The sequence below is a fragment of the Lissotriton vulgaris genome, chromosome 4_1 (assembly GCF_964263255.1).
Source record: "Lissotriton vulgaris chromosome 4_1, aLisVul1.2, whole genome shotgun sequence".
In the NCBI taxonomy this organism is placed as follows: domain Eukaryota; kingdom Metazoa; phylum Chordata; class Amphibia; order Caudata; family Salamandridae; genus Lissotriton; species Lissotriton vulgaris.
Window position 1 is genome coordinate 2,078,442,827 of NC_141691.1, and position 18,196 is coordinate 2,078,461,022.

General features: G+C 47.8%; 1 protein-coding gene across 1 annotated transcript in view; it reads right to left on the bottom strand.

The window, feature by feature from the left end:
• The window catches only part of GRINA (glutamate ionotropic receptor NMDA type subunit associated protein 1), a 225,988-nt gene that overhangs the window by 71,879 nt on the left and 135,913 nt on the right, over positions 1-18,196 (bottom strand). Inside the window, exon 2 of the mRNA XM_086966531.1 lies at positions 14,129-14,483. Within this exon, the coding sequence (XP_086822657.1) occupies positions 14,129-14,459 (331 nt within the window). The 5' untranslated portion in view covers positions 14,460-14,483. The remainder of the gene's footprint in view (positions 1-14,128; positions 14,484-18,196) is intronic.

Below are 18,196 nucleotides of genomic sequence, written 5' to 3' on the forward strand. Positions count from 1 at the left end.
GCATGATGAATAGTGTCATTACTCAAGGGCTTGTACCATCGAAGCACCTAGTCCTTTACCACCTTGGGTAGAACAGGATCAGAGCACCATTATTGGGTGAGGGGCACCAGCCTTCATTCAACCAAGCAAGATTAAGTGTAGCACACAGTGGTCATAAAAGAGACTGCTGAAATATGCACATTGGGGAGGAATGCACTGAAGCCTTGTTCAGCTTGAGCTCCTTCCTGCAGGCAGGATATCGGTTCTAGTGCTGCAAATCTCCATTGCCCCTCCATGTCAGAAGGCATTGACACATGCATCTCCTTTGGATAGTCCTTCACCTCCCCCTAGGACAAACATTGCTTTTACAGGTGTCCAGCATACCCCTACTTGAACACACTTGCCTTTTGTTCTCAATAGACAGCACTGTTCTCACAATAACCCTGGCCTTTAATTTGAACAGCAAAGTCTGTTTTTTTTTTTTATAACAGATTTTATTGTCAGACTGCACATACGATGCAGGACCCGGTACTCCAGGGATATCTGCAGGTTAAAAACATTACAGTATCTGAAAGGCAATCGACATTTTTCATTGCAAGCACAAACAGGCTAGTGTATAACAAAGCATTCTCCAGTATTACATCTTTCATAGATTCACATGCTTGTATCTTCCCCGTCGCCATGGTGGGAGTCTCATGGTAACAGAATGACCAAAGCAGTATCATAGAGCAGAAAAAACTGCATAAAAAAGCCCATAGGGACTGTATTATTTCGTAACCAGACCTCCTCAATGTTTGGTCCAAAAGTCAGCCAATCAGCATTACTGCCCTGACCTCACACTCCCCAGCAGAACCTTCCTGCCTCAGATTTCCAACCGCCTTCGTGTGAGGAAGGAGTCTATGAGCTCTGCTCAGTTTGGTATTTCAACTCTGAACTTTTGGCCTTTTTCAACTGAATTTTCTTCTGGATAAAGTATTGGCTGTCATTTATTTTGCCTTATAATGGCTGAGAGCTCTAAAAAGAGGCCTTTCAGACCTTGCAGATCCTGTGGAAAGGCTAGGCTTTTCTCTGAAGACCCTCACAAGTACTGCTTAAACTGTCTTCATCCAAAGCATATTGCCAAGGATTGTAAATATTATAGAACCTTCTCTGCTAAAACTTTGAGGGACAGAGAGGCTCGTCTGCTGCTGTGGCTTCAAAAAAAGAAGGCCGCATCAGGTTCAGATTCTGGTGAGGAGTCTGCTGCTCAAACACCTAAAAAGAGGAAGGCCTCACATTCTGAAGAAATGGTTGAGCCTAAAAAGTCTAAGTCTAAGGGGAAGGAGGAGTCCTCTCTACCTCATACTCCTCTAAAGAATTCGTCAGGTCAGAAAGGGGCATCTTCTGCTCCGGCGACCAGTTCCATGGTTTCTGCTTCAAAATCTGTGGTAAAAACATCAGTCCCGTCGACTACGACAGCGGCGTCGACGACAGGAACTAAGTCAGTGTCGAGGACGACTACGTCGACGAGTGCAACTATCCCGTCGACGAGGAAACGGTCGACGATGACCTAGTTGACGACTACGATGACGACCTCGACGACGGAGAACCCGAATAGGACTGTTCCGTCGACGATGGCTCCGACGACGACGGCCCCGTTGACGATGGCTCAGACGAAGACGGCTCCGTCGACGATGGCTCTGTCGACGAGGACTGCGTTGACGATGACTTAGTCGACGATGACTGCGTTGACCTTGAGTGTGATTTCGACGGCGAAGGCCTTTAAATCGCCAAAGTCGAAGTCTTTAATCTCCATCCGCTCATTTCAATCGTCGAGGGGATCGTCGATGATAAGCAAGTCAGCGGAATTCACGTCGTGGACGCAAATTTCTCCTCTGCCTCCGTCCAATCTGCTGGAGCAAGACTCAGATGATGAGGAGTCGTCGGGAGTGGCCTATAGTCCATCTCAACTTAAAATAAAGAGCCAGGACACAGATGATGAAGTTTTTTTCATTTAAGGAACGGGCTCAGTCAAAGTCTTCAAGGTATGAATCTTTCCAGGACACTGGTGACTACGGTGAGGATGAAGAACAGCAGGAAGAAGCAAGAGAAGAGTCAGTATCTATGCCTGGTGTCTGACCTGAGGCTTATGATTAATGACTATTATCGTAGTTTTCCAGAGGCAAATGCACCTCTGTCATCTACACCGGCACCTGCATCGCAAACTCCGATGGCCCAAAATACACAGCCAACGAAGTCTCTACGTTCGCCACTAGAAGTGACAATCAGAGATGACCTGACCGATACCGACGATGATGATCAACTGACGAAGGTGAACTCACACAGGATACTTCGGGAGGCCAGGAATGGAATGAGTATGTTTTGCCATCAGCTCCCTCGCCTACTCCAGCGCCATCCACTTCTCCTCCTCAAGATATTGGAGGTTTCCACGACATTATAGAAAAAGCAGCTAAAAGATTCGATCTAGAGATGGAGGTTAAAGAAACGGAATGTTTCTTATACGACTTCAAAGACGACGCTAGGAAGACCTCACGATCAATCCCAATTATCCAACATATTTGGGATGAGGGTCTAAAAATTTTGAAGACGCCGGCTTCCATTGCGGTTTCGGTTCCTAGAATCAAAAAGAAATACAGAGCTCCAGAGTCTTCTCCGGCCTGCCTGATAGGACACCCTAGGCCAGAGTCGGTGGTGACACAAGCGACGCAAAGGAACTCCAAAAACCCAGTTTCTACCTCTATGGTGCCGCCAGACAAGAAAGGAAGGAGAATGGACGGAGCTGGAAAGAGGTTTGCAGTGATGGCAGCCTCTACTATTAAAGCAGCCAATGCTATGGCTCTACTCAGCCGCTTTAACAGACAAATGTGGTCGGATTTAGCGCCCATTTTAGCTGCACTCCCGGAGGACAAGAAGGAAGAAGCAGCTGCTATCCTTCGTGATGGAGCGAAATCAGCCTCGGAATTTATTGATGTGGCAATGGATGTCTCCTCTATGGCTTTTAGACGGATGGCGGGAGCAGTTTCCCTTCGAAGACCGGGTTGGTTGAAGGCAACCTCGTTCCGGCCGGAGTTGCAGGCGAAGATTATAGACATGGCCTTTGATGGCGAAAATCTATTCGGCAAGCATGTAGATGAGGCCCTGCAGGGCATCAAGTCTGATACAGATACCGCCAGAGCACTGGGGTCCTTTCAACAAGGAAGGTTTCATTCCTTTCCACTCAGCAAGTTCCGAAAACGACCACTATCTGTCTCTATTCTTCAGAAATTGGCTGTCCATAACATCGGACAAATGGGTTTTGGACGTGATAAACAGGGGCATACCCTAGAGTTTGTGCAAATACCACCAGATCACCCCCAGGTGTTCAAGCGCCATCAACATACTCAGGAGCTGCAAAAGGAGGTCCTTTCACTCCTACTAAAGGGGGCTATAGAGGAAGTACCTAGGCATCACAGAGGGAAAGGCTTTTATTCACAATTCTTCCTCATCAAAAAGAAGCAAACCACAAAATGGAGACAGGTATTGGATTTGAGGGATCTAAATCAATACATAAAGAAAATTCCCTTTCGGATGCTCTCGCTGCAAGAGATCCTTCTTATGCTGAAGAGGAAAGACTTCATGGCTTCGTTGGGTCTCATGGATGCATACTTCCATATACCAATTCATCGAAAGCACAGAAAGTATCTGAGGTTTGTTGTGGAGAGTCGCCATTTTCAGTTCAAAGTGTTGCCATTCGGTCTCAAATCGGCCAGAGGGTATTTACGAAATGCATGGCCCCGGTGGCGGCCCACTTAAGGTGAAGGGTCACTGCATTTACCCATATCTCGATGATTGGCTTGGGACAGGTCCATCCTTCAAAAAAGCCAAGACCTCCCTGCATTGCTGCATCAGACTGTTTCAACGGTTAGGCCTGCGGACCAACTTAGAGAAGTCATCTCTGGTCCCAGCACAAGGCATTCAATTCCTAAGAGCATGGATATGCACAAAGGAAGCGACAACATATCCTTCGAAGGAAAGGATCAGGAAAATTATAGGCCTAGCAACCTCTCTGCAAGCAAAAATGTTCACTTCTGTGAGGATATACAAATCCTTGTTGGGAATGATATCTTCTTGCATCCCACTGGTTCCAAACTGCCGTCTTCGGAAGAGACCTTTACAGGAACAGCTAGACGAGCAGTGGGTTCAATCAAAAGGAACATTTGAAGATCGGATCATCATATCTCATCGAATGAAGGTGGCCATGTCATGGTGGAAGGTTCGGGAGAACTTGAATCAGGGTCTGTCTTTCGAACCCCAGAGTCACAAACATGTGAGGACGTCAGATGCTTCGTTGCAAGGATAGGGTGCGCACCTTCAGGAGCTGGAAATCCAGGGTCTCTGGTCGGAATGGGAAGCACAACTTCACATAAATATGTTGGAGCTCAAAGCGTGTGTTTCTGGGGCTTCAAGCTTTTCTTCCCAGAATTCAGGGATAGTCGGTGCTTGTGCAGACTGACAGCACCACGACAATGTTTTATCTCCTCAAACAAGGGGGAACACGGTCCAAACAGCTTTCCATGCTAGCGCAAAGGATTTGGAAATGGCTGATAAGACACGACATCTCTATCCAAGTACAACATATTCAGGGCATTCTCAATACAAGAGCAGATGTCCTAAGTCGCACGAAGAATGTGTCGCACGAGTGGGAGCTGAACAACACCCAGCTTCACAGAGTGTTTCAAAAATGTGGGGCACACCAACGTTAAATTTGTTCGCGACACGGGACAACTAAGTGCGAAAAGTTTGCGTCAAGGTACCGTCAACAAAATTCAAAGGGAAATGCGTTCCATCTGAACTGGACAGGAATGTCCGCTTACGCGTTCCCACCATTTCCTTTGATTCCAAGAGTGCTTCGCAAGATAAGATCGGAACCATGTCAGATTATTCTGGTGGCACCAGCTTGGCCGAGACAAGCATGGTTTTCAGACCTGCTACAACTTTCAAAGGGCAACAAGTTGCAGTTCCCAACGTACCAGAACCTCATATCAATGAACAGCAGCCAGATTCTACATCCAGGCCGGATATCGCTAAAATTGTCAGTATGGAACCTCATGAGCGAGAATTCCAGTCCATGATCATACCGCAAGATTGCAGGGACATATTATCGCAATCTAGGGCTAAGTCTACGAACAAAACGTACACAGCGAAATGGACACGTTTCTGTCACTGGTGCGCTGGTAAAGAACTTCACCCGCTTGCAGTACCACCTGAAAGTATTTTACCTTACTTGCTGTCATTATCAAAAGCAGGTCTCTCTCATGCCTCAAAGGTGCATTTAACATAGGTACGTATACAGTGGTCAGGGTCTATTGATTATAACCAAGAATTTATCATGGAAACTTTCACGTTAATAAATTATTTAGAGATTACTTCTGTGCAGTACAAAAACATTTATTTCAACATTTTAAGGAAAGTGTGATTCGCACTGTTCAAATAAGTACCACAAGCAATAAAACAGGCAAGAGACCAATTACTTCATTGGATCAAGTAGAAACTGGAGGACATAAGTCTCAATTGAATTCATGTAAAACAACGCTCTTGTGGATACAGTTCTCAAGTGTTCGCTACATAGTAAACATTTCAAATGCGCTCAAAGTGACAAGAAAAAGAGACAGTTAGGTGGGATGGGTGTGGTTGGATACAGGTGGGGACTGGGTAAAGGGTGTTGTGACCTTATTACAATCACAGTGGTTTTCGATGCAACCTTTACAGACTAATTTTGTTCATTAGTTCCGTTTTCTTCTTTAACATAGGATCCGTATTAATCAATGGGTTGCTTCCTATGTTAGGAGGGTAAAATACAATCCGGTCTACGTTTCGACCCCTGGATTAAGGGTTGATTGAAGCCTCATGCTGGGGTCTTCTTCAGGACTTAAGGGTGCAGGAGCGCCTAAAGGTGATACAATTACAGAAAGGACTGTATCAAAACTAGAGTTTAAAGTGCAATAGTACTGCAACTAGCTCAATTAAAAAGTGGGCTTCTTACTTAGTGTTGGGCCGTCCAGTGGCCTATTGAGGTTGGACCATCATCGGTTCCTTTGTAGTAAATGGTAACCTAAAGGTGTTTGAAATTGAAGGCATAGGTTTGAGTACTGGGTTAATTAAGTCCTGAAGACTTTCCTTAAAACGTTGAAATAAATGTTTTTGTACTGCACAGAAGTAATCTCTAAATAATTTATTAACGTGAAAGTTTCCATGATAAATTCTTGGTTATAATCAATAGACCCTGACCACTGTATACGTACCTATGTTAACTGACCCAGGTCAGAGAGTTCTTAGGGTATACCCCGTTGTAAACTCACTACTCAAAGGTGCATTTGGCGGCAATATCAAGATTCACGAGGACGCCGAGTGAGCCGTCTCTTTGGTCTCACAGACTAATCAAGGAATTTGTCAAGGGGCTCTTTAGAGCTTTTCCACCTATTCAACGGCCGCCAATACCTTGGCAACTCAACACAGTTTTGGCACAACTTATGAGGCCACCATTCGAGCCTATACACAAGGTAGACTTACAATTTATCTCATGGAAGACGGCTCTGCTTCTAGCACTCACCTCGGCAAGCAGAGTTAGCGAGATTGAGTCCTTCTCAGTAGAAGACCCTTTTCTCCAATTTCAACAGGACAGAGTGATACTAAGGACAAACCTGAAATTTATACCCAAGGTTCCTACTTCGTTCCATCTTAATGAACCAATTATTTTGCCTACTTTTTTCAGCAATCCTTCTTCAGTGCAGAAAGGGCTCTGCATTCCTTAGACATATCCAAGTGTTTGAAATTCTACATTGAGCGAACAAAGACATTTCGGAAATCGAAACAATTAGTTATTGCATTTGAGGGTCAGAGAAAAGGACTGCCTCTGTCAAGACTGAGTATTGCCAGATGGATATCGTCGGCAATCATTAAATGTCATGAAAAAGACGCCATAAGTGTGGCAGGGTATGCTCAGACGTGAGTTCCTTGCTCACTTTGCCACTGGATTCAAGCAAGCCGGGCTGAAGACGGCTGGAATGCCGGAAACCAGTCCTCAGAAGCTTGTTTCCGGTCCAGGGAAGACGTGGCTTGGCAGTTCGGGCTGGACTGTTCCCATGAGGCACAGGGTCGGACTGATTTGCATATAGCCATGTCTGTACTGGGGTGGCAGAGTGGGCTAAAGAACGGTGATGGATTAAACCCAGATCTTTTGACTGGGTGTGAGTGTTTGATTGATTCAGATGCTCGGTCCCTCACCACCCCCTTTGGTATCATCTAGTAGGAGGGCCGCGTAGGACTGTTGCGCCAGGATTCGCTGACCCACCCCCTAACCCTCACCCACCACACGTCCCTGGCGCTCCAGCTCGTCAATCTCCGCCTCGGCCCGCACTAGGTCTGCCCGACGCTTCTTCCGAGCTGCTGCTCACCAAGCAATATCTACCCCCGTGGCGTGGGTTTCAGTGCTTCTCATAGCGTCCCCGCACTTTAGACCGAACCCACATTCCCGACCAAGTAATCAGCTATTGCCTTACTCATATGCCTCCCGTAGTCTTCCTGTTGCAGGTGCCACACTGAGAGGCACCAACTAAATGGCTGTCTCCCCCAGCCTATCCGGAGACCAACGGAAATAGGCGAGTGATCAGAGTGTCCACTCGGGAGGATCACCGCCGACTCCACTCTTCCCGCCATTTCCCTAGGGACAAAGATATAATCCAACCTCGAAAAGTATTTGTGAACTGCAGAGAGAAATGTGTACTCCCGTTTATCCTCTTGTAGGCGCCGCCATGTGTCCACCCAATCCAACCCCACCACCATGTCCCGTAGCTTTGTAGAATGGCCTACACTCGGGCCTCCCCCAGGCCTGTAACTGTTCTTAGTGATATCCAGAACATCATTCCAGTATCCCCCCACTGCTGATAGCACGTCAGGGATGTCTGCCTAGACAGCAAACAGTTTCTCGACTAGCGACCACTGCAAGGGGGGGTGGAGCGTAGACGCAGCCCAACACCAGAGGGTCCTCCCCGACCATGCCCCTAATAAACAGATATCGCCCCTGTGTGTCGGCCCATTGCTTTCAATGGATGTAAGGAATTTTACGATACACTAGAATGGCCACCCCCCTGGAACCCCTCGCAAAGCTCGCGTGAAAGTCTTGTTGAAAGCCATAGCGTTGCAAGCACAGGGCCTTAGTACCTAATAGGTGGGTTTCTTGTAGCAAAAGTATGCTCCAGCTCTTTTCGCTTGCCGTAACACCACTCCCCTCTTGATTTTATTTAAAACTCCACGCACATTCAAGCTGAGAATATGGAGGCTATCATGGGACCCTGAAACATTATCCGTGCGGTTCGCCAATTGTTTTTTTTTTTTTCTTTACAGAGTTTTATATAGCGCAAACTTGACCCGAATTGGGTATCAGAGCGCTTCACATAGCACCAGTTGCATTACATGAGGATACATCAATTTTTGTTAGGCACGGGGAGATTAAGTGATTGCCCAGAATCACAGGATGTTCAGCGACAATTGCCGAGACTCGAAACCAGTTCCCCACATGCGAAGTCGACCACCCTAGCCGTTAGGCCAACTCCCCATCCCTTTCCCCTTTCACAGTGTTTCTGTTTACATCACAGGATCGCAACGGAGCTTCTTATAGCATGGTACATGCGTGAAGAATGATGTGTAAAAAGATGAATTGATGCGATGCATCTTAAAGGCGTTCTTTTCATTCTGCTTGTAGAGTATTTGTGGTTTAAAGATACGTGTGTCTGGCTGGAAAGCAAAAGAAAGATTTTAATTTTGTGTAAAATCTTTCCTAAATCCGTTGCTGACAATGCAAAGTGTTTTAAAATGTCATGATTTGTTCTGTATAACTTGTATTTTGCATAACACTATACATGAGCTTGAGTAATTGTCAGGTTTTTCTTTTCATAGCCTTTTTGTTAGGGCACTTCATCTCGGATCTTTTCAGATCATTTCGATATTTGCCCTTTTGATGTCAGAAGCACATTTTAAGTAATATTAGTGCTTGGGAATCCTCTTGTTGGCAGGCTCACTAGGCACAGTTTCACTGTTGGTTTATTTTTAATTATTATCAGCCTTCCTTGGCTTTTGCACATATTTACGGACTTTGGTTTTCTCGTGTAGGATATTTTCATACTTATTCTAAATTACTCATGGTATTTGAATATGTTTTTTTAATTCAACTTGCTTAGTGTTTTTTACACAAATACATGTGCATACAATCATTTTTCTGTTTTGTACTGTTTTTGTAGGCTACATTATTGCTGTACTTTTAATTATAATCACACAAAAAGGCTAGAGATAAAAATACCAAGTTAAAGCCTTTCGGTAAATGGTTTATGACAGTTTTAAGTCCACCTTGCCTTCCACTGATCCTGGTAGATTTGATAAAAGGCAATCGTTGATGAGGGCATTGCAGAGAACTTTACATCAGCAGGCGTATTCAACAAGGGTGACATCGACAATGTACTCATGGACTGTCCAGTCACTGAGAGCCTTTCAGGTTTTGATTATTTTCCAATTCGCTTCTGCAGTTAGAGGATTGTCAGGCATGGTGATTCCCTTGGTTGATCCGCCCCTGGAATTGTTCCCCCTGAAGTATCCCTGAGAATACCCTCATGATTGTTGCTGCTGTGGCATCCAACAGGAGGTAGTGGCTTCGGGGGAGGTGGTTTTGGCGACTCCTTAAAATTGAGACCCACTGCGGATAATGCAGATCTTCGGCGAGACGTCAGGGCTCTACATGAACCCTCGCAAGTACACATTGTGGGTGCTGGGGGAGCGGACGCAAGCGGTTGGTACTTGGACCTCTTCACTCCAGGTAGCGGTGGGGGGTCTCAGGTATCTGGGGGTTTTCCTGTCGGAGGTCCCGGCCGTGTCCTGGGAGCGGAATTTGGTGCCGGTCTGGGAGCGTGTGTGGGCTGATCTCAAAATCTGGTCGCGTATGCCGCTTACTATATATGGCAGGTCGGCGATCTTTAAAATGGTGGCACTACCCCGCCTGCTGTATCAACTGTAAAAACACCCCTATCGCCGGCTCGGTTTCGTCAGGTGAACTCCACCCTGGGGCAGTTCCCGTGTGGGGGCGGTGCGGTGCGCGTGGCATTGCACACGTTTCCTCTCCACTTATTGTGGGGGTCTGGCGATCTCGGATATCCTATCCTACTATCAGGCCTCCCACCTTTTGGTATTAAATGAGTGGTGGTATGTGGACAGGCGTATGCTATGGAACGCTATTTGATGGGCTCCCATACGCTACACACCATCCTCTACACGGCATCACTGCGGAGTGCGCAGCCGGCGGCCACTAGGGTAGTGTTTCACATCTGGCGGCAGGCTCTGCGCCGGATGGGATGGTGGAATACTCTAACAGCGGAAACCCCCCTGTGGCACAATGGGCGGTTTCCAGGCCTGGCATCGCTACAGGGCTTTAGAGGATGGGACAACGTCTGCATTTCGACTATGAGGGTTGTACTGCAGGGTACGAAACTCAAGTCCTTCCAGGATCTTAGGGAGGAATTTGATATGCCTCGGTCCCAGTTTTTTTAGGTACCTCCAGTTTCGCCATGCCTTATCCCCCAGCCTGGAGGGGTTGGAGACCCTCCCTGACTTTAGCCCGCTGGAGGCGAAAGGGTTCCTGGGGGATTTGGAGACCAAGAAAATATCCCCTATTTACCAGACACTAGTCATGCACAGTTCCCCTACACTGCAGAAGCTTCAGGAGCATTGGGAGGAGGACGTGGGAGAGTTGGAAGAGGAAGTCTGGAGGGCCGCTCCAAGAGGGGCTGCAATAGCTATGCGTCTCCGCCTTATCAAATTTAAATACTTGCATAGAGGCTACTTTACTTGGGTTCGGCTCTGGCGGGCGGGACTGATTGCCTCACCGGACTGTCTCCGTTGTAACAGGGTGGAAGGGACGTTCATGCACACGGTCTAGAGCTGTGGAGCTCTTGTTTGATTTTGGAGGGGGTCTTGGTCTGCCTGTCTGAGGTGTTGGGATGGGAGCTCCCGCGTAAGCCACAGTTTGCCTTGCTACACGTTATGGACGGGGTGGGGGGTAATCTTTACAAAAGACACCTGAAGTTGCTGGGCCTCACGACGGCCAAAAGAGACATTGCGAAGGGGTGGAAAGACCCACGAGCCACGTCAGTGGCTGTCTGGAAGAGGGGGCTAGATTTTTATATGGGACTGGAACAACCAATATTCGTGGCCAGGGGGTGCCCGCGGAAACATTATAAAATTTGGAAGCTCTGGGCAGATTATAGGGGTATATGGCTTGAACTCCCAGTGGAGCAAGAGGACCTTCCCTGGGAGGGGTGATGGGGCGGGTGATCCAGAGCGGTGTAACATGGGGCTAGGGAGGCGGGTGTGCTTGTGCATGTTTTTCCTTTTGTACTGTATACTGCTCGATAAGAGTGGGTTGGGCCTGGAGTTGGATGTGCGACTCGCGGGGTGGTGGTTGGGGTGGGTGCGGGAAGTTGGGGGGGTTGGGGCTTGGGGTGGGGGAGAGTAGGGTGTTTTAAGAGGGTTTGATTATTCACTCGCTACTTCATGCGTGCAAAGTGAAAAGTCGATTGCCTTTGATGTGGTCATGTTTGTGATCTGCAGTCATCCCTGGATTGCAGGGCCCTGCATAATCTGTGCAATCTGACAATAAAATATATTTTTATAATAATTGAGACCTGCAAACAGCACCCTGAGTCGAAATGGTCTGACGAGCCGCCATGGCATTTGTGGTATCTGTGTTCTTTTCTAATTTTTTTGCACATCTGGTCAACCTGCAGTCCGAATAGGAGCTCTTCATCGAAAGGGTTGGTATAGCAGATGCTGCTTTACGTCCGGCTTGAAGCCAGACGCATGCAGCCAGGGGTGGTGCCAAATGAGGACGTAAATTAATCCAGCCCACTGCGGTGGCAGCAGGGTCCAGGGCACACCGAATAGTAGTGTTGGATAGAACGTTACCTTCCGCATCGAGCTCTTGGCCTCACTTTTTATACTCTTTTATTAGATGTTGGAGGAGGGCCTCCATTTCGTCCCAGGGTGTCCGGTCGTACCTGGAGAGAAGGCTGAAGGAGTTGACAAATTGCAGTGTGTTGCTGACTGAGCAGCGACTCGCTTACCGGCAGCATCTATTTCCCTTCTCTCCTTGTCTGATGGAGGTGCATCACTGGCAGGGCAGGACTGGCCGTAGTGGGCAACAGGGTGTTTCCCAGTGGGCTGTAAGGGTATTGGCAGTTTTTTTTTTACTGAGGGACGGTTTTGCCCTGGGTTTCAACTGCTGCTGCTGTTTCAGAGGCAAAGGTTAAATCGGTGCCGAATCCGAACCCTGATATTGGCGCCGACCATGGCTCCAATAGCAGACCAGAAGCTTGGCTTCTGGACTAGATGCCCGCACCCCTAGAAAGCATGTCTCAGTCTGAGACCAGTGCTGGAATGGAAGCACTCAAGGTCGAGGTCTCCTTCGGATGGGCTTGGACGGCCCGTGGTTCCTCTACCTCCCACTCGCCTCGGTACTGAAGTGGGTTGCTTGCTCGATGGAATGTCCACACAGATCATCTTCTTTGACATCACGTTCGCCGAAGAGGTTGGACCGTGTCGTCCTCTTGTAGCTGCGCCATGGCTTGTTAGGCGGGACTTCGAGGGCATCGGTTCTTTATTTCTTGGAGCGGAAGGCAAGACAGGCCGTGCAGGAAGTCTCTTCGTGCCACAGAGACAGAAATAGGTAACAAACCTTCTGGATATCTGACCAGGGTTGCTGCACTCGACACTGCGGGCAGTACTGGACAGGGGTCCGTTCCATTATGCCATTATGGAGATCGCATTCTCAAAGACCAAACAAAGCGTCTGGAAGCCACCAGAGCAACGGAAGGGGCGTAGATCAGTGCTTGGTAGCTGAACCTAACGGAGGCTGTGACAACATGGCCGCCGAAAACATTTTGTCCCCCCCCCCCCCCTACAAGTTTGGGTACGTTCGAAGGCAACCAACGACGAACACTGACCCAGACGACTGAAAAAATACAATCTAACAATGGAGCCAATGTCCGTGCGACTTACCAGTAATAGGTGGAGCACACAGACAAATGCTGTACTCACGGGTACAGAACAGTTAAAACACTGTCACAATACTGTCCCAGACACTGAAATGTAGTCATAGGGAGATTCTGGATTATTTTAGGGATATTTAATGTAATAATTACCATTCAGAGAGATCAAGGTTAGCTTCCAGGCGCTCAGCACTGAACATCTCCCTAATGTTATTCATTTAGTCCGCAAGCTCTCTCCTTGTTTCCAAGTCTTGAAGTAATAATTGCAATGATGCTTTATGTAGGATTAACACAGTGAAGCTCAAAAGAGTATCATATTAGCTCACATGAGCTCTCTGGATACTTATCATTTAATTGATGCAGTTGGAAGGATGAAGATCTGAGTGAGACAGGAGAAAGCTGCTCAATCCACTGAGCTATCTTTCATGACGACAAGCCTCATCCGTTTTCACTGAGCCAGTGTTGGCCTTCTGAGGCATTACTTGGCGACTCGTGGACACTTGACCAGATAAAGAGCCACTCCAAGGTCTACGTGTGGCCATTATAAATAATGTACAGTCTTGGCCGACTGGACCTTTGGCAGATCAATCCACAACCATATGTGGATTGTCTCTAGCAGTGTAAATCCTTTGTACAATAACCTGAGACCCGCCCCCACCCAGGGGTTCTGATGACATGAAGCTACTGTCAAGGTGTACAATTGTGTATCTGTAATATACAACTGTTCTTCTTTTGAAATACATCTGCTTTTGCTGTGAGCCCTGGGGTCGTGTGTTTGTTCAGTATCAAAATTACCTTCCCCCAAAACAATGAGGAGCCTAAAGAAAACATAATACTTTGAGCAGCTTTCAACATATTTTGTATTTGATGCAATATTAAGAAAAACAACTTTTGACTTCAAATTCCTCATGCACAAGCACATGTTCAGCACCAAAGCCCACTGAGGAGCACCCTCAAAATATGTCCCAGCAGAACAAGTCACGTGGACTAACTGCTGCGCATGCCGGGACACACTCACATGCGCCCACATAAAACACACGCGCGTACACACAAACATGTGCCGCAGACACAGAAATACTCACCATCAGAGCCGCCTTGGAAGACAGGTTGGGGCTGAACGTAGGGGGGCTGCGGGTATGCCTGCTGGGGGTAGGGTCCCTGTGGATAGGGGCCTTGCGGATATTGGCCTTGGGGATAGGGTCCCTGCGGATAGGGTCCCTGTGGATAGGGTGCTTGGTTGTATGGCCCTGCCGGGTATGGCGGCTGCCCATATGGTGCAGTAGTCGGGTAGGGGGCTGGCCCATACGGAGGGGGAGGTATAGGCGGCTGCCCTGGGACATGAGGTGAGGGGTAGGGGGCGCTGGGGTTAGGGTACGCCTCTTCCGACACCAGGAAACTCTTCTCTTGAGACATCTTCAGGAGCAGTTAGACTGTTTCCTGTGGGACAAACAAAGGGAAATCATAATAGTGAGTAAATGATTTTAGGACAAGCAATGACTTTCCCACCATTAGCAACAAACGAGTAAAGAGCAATGACTTGAACAAGAACAGTGAGCATACGTAGTCATAAAGGAAAGCCTCACAGTCGAAATGGATGTTACTTACCTGTAACAAGAAGCTGGGCCAGCACCTTGTTTCAGTTGTCGAGTCACCTGCTCCGCTGCAGCACACACTGACACTACTTATGCTCCATGTTTTGTGTGACACTCAATGGTTCCCTCTGGACTGTGGCATTTCTCCTGCCTCCCTCTAGGCAGTTAATGCCTGTTCACAAAAAAACCATTCATCCCCTCAACAGGGGATCAAATACCAAACACCCCTACTTGGCCAAGCTGGTAGGAAGAAACCAACCAAACGATAGCACAAGACCATCAAACATCCAAGAGCCTACCCAGACACCCAACTGGTACTAAGAGACGATCCAGACACCCAAGAGACTACTCAGCCACCCAACTGGTAACATGAGACGACTCAGACAAGCAACTGGTTGTAAGAATCCACCCAGGCACCCAACTAGTGAGAAAAGAGCACAAAGACACCCAACTGTGGGAAGAGAGTACAACGACACCCAAATGGTATCAAGAGAGCAACCACACATCCAACTGGTAGCAAGATACCACCCAGACACCCACCTGTGGGAAGAGAGCACAAATACACTCCAGTGGTAGCAAGAGAACCACACCCCAACTGGCAGCAAGAGACCACCCAGACCCTTAGCTGGTAGCATGAGACCACCCAAACCCCAAACTGTGAGAAGAGAGGAGAGCAAAAAGACACCCATATAATAGCAAGAGAGAAACCACACCCCCAACTGGTAGCAAGAGACCGTTCAGACACCCAGGAGACCAGCCAGACACCAAAGAGACCAGCCAGACACCCAACTGGTATCAAGAACACACTAAGGATGGTGGGGGGGGGAGCACCTGGACCAGAACGTTCCAGGGGCCCACATTTCAATGGTACAGAGTGGTTCTTGCTCTTGGCAGTTGGCAGACACTCAGCTAGTGAGAAGAGGACAACCTGACAACCCACTGGTGGACAGAGTGCACCCAGACATCTAAAAAGTATAAAGAGAACACCCAGACACCCAACTGATGGGAAGAGAACACAGACACCCAACTGTGGGAAGAGAGGGCAAAGACACCTAAATGGTAGCAAGAGAGCAACCACACACCCAACTGTGGGGAAGAGACCACCCAGGCACCCAACTGTTTGGAAGAGAACAACCAGACACCCAATGGGTGAAAAGAGTGCCCCAAGACATCCAAAATGAAGAAAGAGAATAGCCAGACAGCAAACTGGTAGCAAGAGCGTACCCAGTCTAGCAGGGTCCAGATGCCCACATTCCAGTCGAATTGTGGGTGAACTGTTGATGGAATGTGGCAGTGGCTGATATTGATTATTTGGCCCTTTGGTACCTTTGTGCCATCAGGTTCCCCAGATTCCTGGCTCTAGAAGTGCAGGATGTAGTGCTCTGATGAACTGAGTCCTTTTGTCTGAGAGAACTCAGTCATCTGACTGCTCCGAGCCACAGGTCCGAACTCGAGAGGTCCCCCAGGGCTCGAACTGTGGCCCACTGATGTTTCACAAACTTGAAGTGCCTTGTGCCGTGTGTCAATCAAATGCTTGATATCCCTCCATAGTTTTGGAAGTTGTAAATAAAACTATTTCTTTGTGAGTAAAGAAGTGATTCTCATACCGGATGAGAGTATTTAAAGTGGATCATTAAATACATATTTTAAACAAAGTTTATTTAGTTGCTATAACACACTTTCTTGGCAACAGTAAATGCTCATTAAAGAAAATGTTACCGGTAGCAACAAGAGCAGGGGCACGCTTGGGTAGGGTTGTGTCTCTCCAATAACCCTGTTTGTAGCCTGCTTGTGGAGATCTCACCAGGGCCACTTTTAAAACTCTGGGTGTATCTAGGGTGTAGGCCTGACCTTGACCACTCAGATCGATTTTGCTTGTAATACACAGCTCTGTCATTGTCGGAACAAGTTACTGGTTTAGGAGCGAAAATCTTCCCAAGACTATTTCGCAAAGAGAATTTAACTTTGTCCTCCAGCTAAGGCCAATCCAGGAGCCCAACCAGGCTACTGTGTCCATGGGTTGGAAAGACCAAACCCGCCTGACACTGAGGAGTCTTAAACTGGCTTCCGTCCCCTATCAGGATGAGTACCAAAGCGCCAGTTCAATGATCCTTCCACACAAACGTCTCACCGTTTTTACCCAATAATCGTTGGTCTTCAATCTAGTACCTTATAAACATCTGAACCTTCAATAGATAGTCATGAGTTGGGGGGGGGGGCTAGAGGTTAACTAAAGGGGGTATACTGGGGCGACACTTCCTGAATCCACAGTAGATATGGCCTGATGGGCAGCAAGGAGAATTGTTAACATGAAAGAGGTTTTGGCCAAGACAACCCTCAGATGATCGAAGGCCTCCTTCTAGACCTGGGATGCATGCAGGGATTAACTAAGTGGCACACGATTGCTATACCCGGTCCAGTGACGAACAGGGTGAAGGTGGCCTGAAGCCGGATTAACCGGGCCCCCCCACTAAGGCATGTGGGTATCTACATCTCAGGGACATAGTAAATCCATATGTGACTTTTAAAAGGGATGTACAATGCAGAGTACTAAAGGAAACTCTACAATAAAAGCCATCTACATGATACATGAATCAGTGTCAACAATACCCTAGATAGGCTGAAGTCAGTGTGGGGGAGAGACACGCGCCCATCCAAGACCCACCCAGGGAAAAACCTTGTTACTTTCGCTGTATATAATCTCTTTGCATCTGATTTATGTACATGAAAGCAATATGTTTCTTCTCCTCAGAGCTCCTCGATGGGGGTGGGAGAGGCAGTAACAGAGCGCCATCTAGAGGTTTCACTGGTCTGGACCCATTCAAGGACAGCACAGGGATAAACCTGGGCAGAAAACTGTGCATTCTTTGTGCTCCCACTGGCAGTGTTAGTCTGATCTTGGTGCCAACATTCGTCAAACAGGAGTAAAATAGGCTGGCGTGCTGCCCTTCTGGGAGAGCTGCCAAGATCTGTCCAACACTAGGGAGTAAAACAGGCCGTTGTGACGCTCTTCTGGAAGAGCAGCTCAGATCTGTCCAAAAGTAGGGAGTAAAACAGACCTGTGTTATTGGGGAGTAAAACATGTTGGCATGCAGCCCTTCTGGAAGAGTTTCTAAGATCTCTCCAACACTAGGGAGTGAAAGAGGCCTGTGCTAATGGGGGGAGTAAAACAGGCCGTCGTGCAGGCCTTCTGGAAGAGCTGCTCAGATCTGTCCAAAAGTAGGGAGTAAAACAGACCTGTGTTATTGGGGAGTAAAACATGTTGGCATGCAGCCCTTCTGGGAGAGTTTCTAAGATCTCTCCAACACTAGGGAGTAAAAGAGGCCTGTGCTAGTGGGGAAGTAAAACAGGCCGTTGTGCAGGCCTTCTGGAAGAACTGCTCAGATCTGTCCAAAAGTAGGGAGTAAAACAGACCTGTGTTATTGGGGAGTAAAACATGTTGGCATGCAGCCCTTCTGGAAGAGTTTCTAAGATCTATCCTACACTCGGGAGTAAAAGAGGCCTGTGCTAATGGGGGGAGTAAAACAGGCCGTCGTGCAGGCCTTCTGGAAGAGCTGC